Source organism: Conger conger, chromosome 10 (genome assembly GCF_963514075.1).
Source record: "Conger conger chromosome 10, fConCon1.1, whole genome shotgun sequence".
Lineage (NCBI taxonomy): Eukaryota > Metazoa > Chordata > Actinopteri > Anguilliformes > Congridae > Conger > Conger conger.
The window spans coordinates 26,675,216-26,684,502 of record NC_083769.1 but is presented as its reverse complement, the minus strand read 5'-3'; the positions used below and the strand labels follow the sequence as shown (position 1 = coordinate 26,684,502).

Genomic DNA, 9,287 nt, shown 5'->3' with positions numbered 1-9,287 from the left:
GGATGTGAAAAACAATAAGCCCCAATATCAACTTCAATTATTTAACACAATACATACGCAATGTTGCCTATGCTTGGGCACTCAGGGGCTGCCCATATGAGTAATTCTGCTTCTGGTCCCAGCACTGTGGGAATGGTGAATGCTGATAGTGTTCACCGAAGGCCATGAGGCAGCAGAGCCTTCTCAGTGGACAGTACAGTGTGTCTGTGTTGTGGAGGTTGGCCGGTCGTGTCAGGGCCTGGGAATCTGTTGAATGGCCATTCCTGCAGCTACACTGCGCTGTATTGTTGTTTCTGCATGAATAGTTGTGAGCAGGAATTAAATTAATCCACCCTTTTCACATATTTGGACACAAATGGGCAGTCAAGCCGGCTGCTTAAACCAACCCAGTTAAAAGGGAAGGGCCAAGTAAAGCAAACAGTCCATAGAAACGTGTATTAATTCAGCAGGCAAAAATGAACGTGTGGCCCCTCTGTGTGGACCATGGTCCTGACAATGCTAGACAGGGTTTAGAAAAACACTCCAGTGGGTGAGAGGCCTCTTCAACTAGACTGGAAATCTGCACACATATACACACATACTCACATACACACACGTGCACATACAGGACACTACTACACATATGCGTGAATGTATGTACGTTCACATGCACTCACACACTGTATCTAATTAGAGTTCATTGTTGTTATGAGCAAATGTTTTATAAGATTATTTAGCAGTCAGAAAAAATGCTATATTGCAGTTAAATGCACAATTTCTGTTGTCTTGGTTGTACTGCTTCTAATCCAGCACATTGAATATTAAATAAAATACTATCATATACAGACTATCAGCTTTCATTATTTTGTTTTTACATCCATATCGGGTAATCACAGTAGGAATTACAGTAGACCTACAGGCCGTCTATGGGCAGGTGACATATATGGGTCACAGAGTTCAGGCAGTCATCTGATGCAAAGGATTTTTAACCAACTATTAAATATGAATACTTTATTACAAATGAGTGATTAACTTGGTAAATTCCACTCTTTGTGCCTGAAAATCTTTTAAGTTAAAGTAATCTGATTTATGATGAGGTTGATACAAAATGTATGAAACTTTCTTAAAATGAATAAAGATTCCAAAACTATCTCAAATTGGATCTAGAGCTTGGACACCTATTTACAACATATTTACAAGAAAAAAATATGTATATAAGCCTTCTGTATGACATTCATGTTCTCAAAAGTTCACTTTCATCTTCACTTCAAACATCAATTTTGTCAATTTTAAATGAAATCTAAAACACAATAAAGTTTCCAAAATGTGCAGGGCTCTGAATACTGTAAGCTCCAGACACCTTTGAGAACATGAATGCTATGTCATTACATTACATTACATTACATTATTGGCATTTGGCAGACGCTCTTATCCAGAGCGACGTACAACAAAGTGCATACCCATAACCAGGGATAAGTTCGCTGAAAGACCCTAGAGGTAAGTACAATTTCAACTGCAATGTCATGCAGAAGGCTTTGACATTTTTTGACATTTTGTCAATATATTGTAAATAGATGTCCGCTCTAGATGTGACGAGGGATAGTTTGGCATAAGACTAATTCGATGTCAAATTAACCTATCATATCAACATAACGTTTGTTGATAGAACCGAAACCGGCGGATAAATGCGCTGTCTCTTTAAGAGAGATATGGCGTTATAATTGACAAGCGATGTGGGAAAGGTTGGCACTTTGTCCTTCTGGGGTCCAGAAAGGTGGGGTGTGGAACTACTCGAGTGAATGAACTAAGCTACTCGCTGACCGTTTGCCACGCAAGTCCTGCAATGTTTTTTGTCCTGGATTTTAGATTTATGTTGAACAAAAACCTCAAAAACTGAATTATACACTTGTTTCGATTAAGATAATACCAAAGCAACTTGAACGGCAGTAATGTATTTAATTAATTTGCGCCAGTTACGTTTGGGTATGTGAGCGCCGTTCAACAGGTCTGCACGATATTTTTCGGAGGTGAAGTGCTCCGCTTTTAGTTACGGCTATGGCCTTACTCAGGTGTGCCTGGCTGCTGTGTTTGGTCGAGCTGTCTCTTCTGCTGGGGAGAAGCATTGGAGGGTGTCAAGACTTGGGGTTGTGCTGTAGTGGACGGGACTCCTCGTGTGTTAGCAAGGGATGGAAACCCGACCGTTCGTACGGCACCTGCTACTGTGACCAGGCGTGTACTTCTGCACTCGACTGCTGTCACGATTACCAACAAGCTTGCCCAGGTATAGTTTTGAAGCATAACGGATTGAAAGACATGTGCAAAATACTTTCGGTGAATTATGGACTACATGGGGAGACTTATGTGTCTTTAAAATCGCTTAAAAACGTGTTTTGCGATGTAAGACCTCTTTGAACATTTGTACTATTTATATTATTTGAAACACTTGACAGGTTTGAAACACTTCCACTAGTACATGTTGTAATGAAAACATGGAATATTGCGATTACTCCTATGTACTTATCGACTAACTGTTTAAACCTGCGAGTATTTCCTAAAATGTCAATTAAATACATTGTAATGCCACGTTTCAGATATTTTAAATATTTAAACACATTGAGTAATTTCTAAACATATTCTGAAACACATTAAAATATTGAATCTTCTTGCATTTGTAAATGATGTATGTTAGAATATTTTTTATGAAAGTAATTTAAATACTTTAACGATTTTTAGTTAGATCTGACTATTACTAAACAAGAGAAAATACAATAAAAAGGAAAGTTGACACCTAAACCTTTGTGCAAAGTGTTATATTTGCAAAAATTATGTGAAAAGACCAGCTGAAAGTAGCTAGGTAAAGTCATAGCAATTCATGAATGCTTATAGATTAAGCTTGAATCCAGTCACATGGAACAAAACTGTGTTCAGAATCACCTGTATAATATTGGATACGTCCTCAGAAATATTTTGTATGACAGAGATTTGCCTCAGATTGCACACATAATCACATCTTGTAGCTATTTCTGCTCTATAGCACGTAATATTTTTTATTTATTTGTTGTAAATGGATCTGACGAATCCGCTTTGTTGAACCAAGGCATGAGTTGCAGGTGCTAGTCTTCCCTCTCCCCCATGCCCCAGCTGAGCCGTGTGTGGTGAGCGAGTGGGGCCGGTGGTCCGGCTGTGCCGAGCCGTGCCGGGCGGCGGTCCGTGTGCGGAGCCGGGAGGTGCTGCGGGAAGCTCGGAACGCCGGGAAGCCTTGTCCCCCAGTGCAGGAGTCCGCTGGCTGTGCCGAGTACCGGGACCAGCACAGGCAGTGTCGCAACTCTCTGGGTGAGATCCGCTCAAGATCAAGCTCAAGTCCAAGCCACCTTTACTGGCATGACACACTTCTGTTACCTGAAATCGAATTTACACATGCTGAAAGAACTGTTCTTCACTGGATGAACCTAAAATGTTTTACTTCAGTTTGTTACACCTAATATTAATCTGTATGAGCTGACAGTGTAGCACAGTACTTAGGAAACTGAACTTGTATTTGGCTGTACATAGGGTAGATTCTCATGTGGGGAACTGGCATTGTTCCTTTGTGAAAGGTACTGAACCTGAACTGCCTGAGTGAATGTCCAGTTGTATACATTTATTGTATACAAGAATGTATATTGTGTAAGTCACTCAGGATAAGGACTCTGCCAATGCCAAAGGTCAGTCATTGCTGTGGGGGCAGTCTGGTGATGTCATCTTGGAGATCACTTTTGAGATGACTTTACTTTCCCTTCAGAAGCTTGTAGTGTTGTGGGGGTATGGGAATGTGTTGACAGTTGAATTCTTTCTGCTCGTAGTTCCTGCCCTCATCACCACAGGTGGCTATGGCAATGCCAGAAAGAAGAGGGATATCTCCAGTAGCTCTGATGTCATTGGGTGAGGGGTCATGGAGATATCTTTTTCTGAATTGCCTCCTGTACATAACTGTATTTATTTATTGAACACACCTGGCTGATTTATATCATCTACATAACTGAATGTGTATATTTTCTGTATAACTGACAACCTTTTTATATCGGTCACACCTAACTGTATTTACCTTTTGAACACATTACTTTTCCTTTGCACACGCCTAACTGCATTTATCTCAAGAGCACACCTGACTCTATTTATTTATGTACCTGGCTTTCTGAACTTTAAATCCATATCCTGGCTTACTGCCCCCAGCATAGGCTGTCAGCTCTGAGAGTGTTCCTACCTGTGAACACGCGGTCTTACATTACAGCAGTGCGACTCAACCCCATGTCCTGTGGGCTCCCACCGTGCACTACACCACCTGATTTCACTTATTACTTCACTTCCTTGGTTCAGTAAGTAAGCTCATTAGTGAACGCGGGTGGTGTAGTGCACAGTTGGAGCGCAGGCCTGCAGACACTGTGGCAGGCAGAACCAGCGTTTGAGCAGCCCTGCGTTACAGTATTTATACCGCAGGTGCAGAGCACTGTGACTAATGGCCCACCGTGTGGCTGCAGGTACTGTGTGGAGTTCCAGCTGACCTCTCTGACTGCTGGCTGTCTGCGGAGCTCCCAGCCGCACACGCAGTGGATGCAGTACCTGCGTGAGGGCCACAGGGTGTGTGTGGAGTGCCAGCCCCCTGCCCTGGCTGCCGGACATCAGCACTGCTCTGGTGACGGGGAGGATGATGAGGAAGACAGGTGAAGATTGACTCCAGGTTTGGGGAGGGGACATGCAGTACAAGGTCTGATAGAGCTAGAAGGGAGGGGACAAACACATACAGGGAATGGGACAGACATGGGAGGGCATAGTTTGGGTTTAGGGAGGGATTGGAGAGGGGACAGACATAGGAGGGCATAGTTTGGGTTTAGGGAGGGATTGGAGAGGGGACAGGGCAAACGGCTGAGGCCTGTGATTTAACATTATATTTTTGGCAGGATCTGATATCGAGACCAGAGAGTTGTAGAAACCTGATGTGCTATAATCTGTGCTGTATTTTCCACAAAAACTACAGCAAATCAGCCACCATTTTTTAATCGGATCTTCTGATAATTGCTTATAGACAGAAATGCATGACACAAGTCTAAAGTAACTCACTCATCAGCATTAGATCTGTTGTTTTGTATATAGTAAAATTATGTCCTTTGTTCTAGTTTTAAATATGAATCGATTGGGTTTGAATATGATTGAGGCCAGTGGCTCTCAATGGTTCATCTGTGTTGTCAGGATGAAAGGAAAATCAATGTTTTTCTGAGGTCATTTGGCCATTTCCTTGAGGAAGAGCGAGACTAAAGCCTTTAATCAATAATGTATTAATGTATCATACTTTCAGTGCTGTGGTGATTGCACTCAATCTGGACATTCGCTATCTCAATGTGTGCTAAGCATTTTACAATGCTATAAGACTTTTTCATATTTTTGTCATTTTGGTTGATCTCAGTGTTGGAGAAATGACAGGAAAATCATTTTTAGGGTAATTAAAAAACAATATTTTGTGACTTTTCTGACATCACTTACAATGTTCTCTATTTCGGTGCACTTGAAAGATTTGAAGGCGGAGGATTATGAGTGAAAAACTGTCTATCACATTCTTTTCACACAGTGCAATTACTTTATTTATTAGATTATAGAAGATACACTAAAGGTTGAGCAAGATTGGGTTCATCTGTAAAAATTTAACACCAATGACATTTCACTGACCCTTGTCATTTCCAATATGCATACATATCTTTAGCAAGGAATGGTTCATATTGCCAGACTGATCATAATTAGAGATAAAGCACTACACTGCTTACCTTAGTGATTTTGTTCAGATGTACCAAGTCTTGTTCTGTTGTTGGAAATGTTTTGTTGTTGAGAATTTATAATGAAAGAATATTTGTTTTGACAAAGTATCCAGAGCCCATATTTTGGCAATGGAATTGTGAGCACTAGGGGGCGCTGTTACACCAGCTGAGTTTGGCTCGCCCATCCAATCTTCTGCTGTGCTGAACTGACTTAGACAAGATGGACAAACAGCAGGCCACACATGACATGTTGGCTGAAGAGTTTTCACAGGCTCTCTCTCTCTCTCTCTCTCTCTCTCTCTGTCTCTCTCTCTCCCTCCCATTCATAGGAAGCTGTCTCTTCAGTGGCAGGCAGTGGGGAACCCAAAGTGCAGGGGGGGCTGGAGGCGTGTTCGGCGACTGGACTCTTGCTCCTGCCCCACTGTCCACAGCTTTCTCTTCATTTGAAGGCATTTCCCTCAGGACCCAGGGTGCCTCAGTGTACGCAGTCACATGCTAGCACACAGGCACACGCCACACACTCTGACTGTCCTCTCAGAATGATGGATTACATGGACTCAGATATGGGACTCCGGGGATGAATGTGATGGAATGGAAGAAAAGCTCTCTGGAGATGAAAAGATGAGGAGCTTCTCTACAGTGATTGGCAGGGAGCATGTGGTTCTTCTCTACAGTTCAGGATTTCTGTTGGTCATATTATTGTGTTCCATAGTAATTGAATATACTTTGTAATTGTATACCAGGCTTTACACTCCTATGTGCTGCATTATCCCATCAACAATAGTCTGTGTGTGGAGGACCACGCATGTGAAAGCTGCATAAAGTTCCATGAAGCTGAAATGTGTGAAATATAATTACATATTTATTTGAATCGGTCACTGAATTTAACAGTTTTTTCTATATAAGCTGTACATTTTCGCAACATCCAACAGTTTGTGCAAAAAAAGTCACTTTATGGGGAAACATAAACATTCCTTCAGTCTTGAATCAGAGATGCCTTGAGAGATGCATCGCTGACAGCTGATACTCGATGCTGTTAATAATGCCTTAATAAAATGGAGGGACTGTGTTCACTATCCTGGTTTCCAGATACAATGAGTGTCATGTACAGTAAGTGGCTTTTCTCTGGGAGTTGTCAGTGTCAGTTTGATCAGCACCGCGTTTTCTCAATCACAATTAGGAAAGCCAGTAAGCTCAGTTGCGAGATATCAATAATTCATGTAATTTATTTCATTTTAATTTGACCATGGGGAAATGTTGCTTTAAAAAGAAATAAAAATATATTTTAAACATTTAGACACATTTTTTTCCCACAAGACAGGTACAGAGTCTGTGTTTCACGTACAGTCACGGCTCCATAGTACAACATGCATCGAATGACAGAACGCCATACAGAAACGACGGCATAGAAAGTCAACAGGTAGAAACTTTACAAAACAAACAGCCTCGAGACCTACAAACAACGTCATAGAAGGGCAGGACGATGCAAATAGTGATTTATTTTAAAATTCCCTGGAGATAGAAGGATGTTGGTTTACAGTGGGTCTGGGGACATATTTATTCATTTACATTGCATTTGGCTGCACCCTTATTAGTATAATTTTTTTTGGCATTTTGTAATTTATGTATAAAAAAAAGAAAAACATAACAAACCAAATGAACAAGTCACTTGTTTGTGCTTTCTGTTTGAAACATGACATTTACAAACCCTCTATTTGACATTTACAAACCCTCTTTGAAAAAACAAAATACTTGTTAAAGCTCTTTGTACTAATAAACGTGAAGCTCAGTATCGCTAATCGTGCTTTGAGGAGGAAAGTGAGATATTTCAGATTCATATAAAGTGCCCTTAAAGAAATCAAACAGACTGACACACAACAGCAGCAAAAAAGGTTCAGATTAGTTGTCTGCGGCCACAAAATCATCACAGTTTGTTGAAAAACAAGAACAAGTTTTTTCCTCACCAGGGGGAAAACAGCCTCAAACTGTAGGTCATTGCGCATATTTTTGAAAGTATTGTAAATACATTGTAATTAGACTAGACTATGTAAGAGTTGTCACCTATAGGACTGATTGCTCACACACATTACTCTTGGAATGAGAAGATTGGAAATAGTCCTGCATCCGGCATGTTCCGTGGAGCCACAGGCAGGTGGAGGTGATCACAGGGACATCCTCCCGCCAGTGCCAACCCCCACGCCCAGTGTACAGTGTTGACCGTCTTCAGTTAGATGACTACATATTTAGAAAATTAACGAATAAAAATAATTCAAGGAAAGACGGTTTGATTGTCATTTCTATTTCTAGGTTGCTGTGAAACAACGTTCATGAACAGCCAGGTACCATGGTGTGTTTAGTGACAGATAAATCCAGAATTACATCTGAAATAAACTAATCAAACAGCATGGAGAACATGTAATGTGGATAATCCAGCATGTGATATCCAGGACAGCATTGAGAATTCAGGGAGATGAATGAAGAAAGGACCATGACAATCCTCAGTTAATTTATTCAAATAGGTTCTTGATGTTATTGATGAGATTTTATTTGTTTTGTCACCAGAACTTGAATTCAATTCTCACAATAGACATGGTGAGCTAAGGTATTATATGCAACTGTCTTGAAATTATATCTGAGAAAGCGTTCTTGTAGGGATTTGATTCAAGTACACATACAGCCTTGACTGTATCTCCCTACCTTTTTCAGGCTGACATGAAGAAAATCATTCAGAGGAAGCTAACACTGTTTCAGTTTAAGTTAATGATAATGTCACACTTATCTGCACTTTTGGGTATTGGTGGAGTCAGATCATATGTTTTCTGTAGTCTGTTGATTGGGCCGAGAGTCACCTCAGAAATGAAAACCCTCACATGTAAACCTGTTCAGGGGTCTGAGCTTTCAGTTGCTTCTGAATTTAATGGAGTGGTTCCCCCCCAGCCAGCTGGTTAGCACTGTCACATATATTATTAGAAGCCTAACTGGATGGTGAGCTCCATATTCTTAACCTTGAACATTCTTCTGTCTCCCTTCCATTAATTCCAGTACATTCCAATTTCATGCATCTTCTGAAAATTTGTGTCCAAGTACAATCCAGTTTTTTTTTTTTACTCCTGAACCGGAGCCAGCCTGTTAGTAGATGACTCATGCTTATGCAGAGTTAATCTTCTGGTTAGTCCACAGTAATATGTGTGGTACCGAGGTTGAGGGGCTTTGTGGGTAGACTCAGCTATGAGTTTGTGCTGGAGCACCTCCCCTGCATGATGTCTCCTCTCTCATCCTCCCATCCCTGCCTCTTCTGCCCTCCTTCCCCTGCGTGGTGTCTCCTCTCTCATCCTCCCGCCCCTGCCTCCTCCGCCCCCCTTCCCCTTCATGCTGGGCCATCTGAGAAAGTTTTCAAGAACTCTGGGACACGAGCTGCCAAAGGCACAGCTGAAACCGAGCCCATCTGGGAGGGCTGCCGCTTCCTCCAGGCAGCCCGGGCCACTATTTATAGTCCCAGAGCCGTATCAATAGAGTCTGAGA

The 9,287-nt window shown here is 41.5% G+C and overlaps 1 protein-coding gene across 1 annotated transcript; it reads left to right on the top strand.

Moving 5' to 3' along the window:
• The first annotated feature begins 1,722 nt into the window (after positions 1-1,722).
• Positions 1,723-7,165, top strand: si:dkey-7k24.5 (somatomedin-B and thrombospondin type-1 domain-containing protein). The gene is made up of 5 exons (XM_061258240.1): positions 1,723-2,260; positions 3,121-3,312; positions 3,822-3,900; positions 4,497-4,679; positions 6,095-7,165. The coding sequence occupies exons 1-5, from the start codon at positions 2,035-2,037 to the stop codon at positions 6,210-6,212; spliced, it is 798 nt and encodes a 265-aa protein (XP_061114224.1). The 5' UTR covers positions 1,723-2,034; the 3' UTR covers positions 6,213-7,165.
• Positions 7,166-9,287: the final 2,122 nt, after the last annotated feature.

Bases quoted from the DNA above. Each gene is read 5' to 3' on its own strand.
- si:dkey-7k24.5 (XM_061258240.1), top strand. From the start codon at position 2,035: ATGGCCTTACTCAGGTGTGCCTGGCTGCTGTGTTTGGTCGAGCTGTCT. The intron at 3,313-3,821 runs GTGAGATCCGCT...TTCTGCTCGTAG, and splicing joins GCAGTGTCGCAACTCTCTGG to TTCCTGCCCTCATCACCACA. The intron at 3,901-4,496 runs GTGAGGGGTCAT...GTGTGGCTGCAG, and splicing joins AGTAGCTCTGATGTCATTGG to GTACTGTGTGGAGTTCCAGC.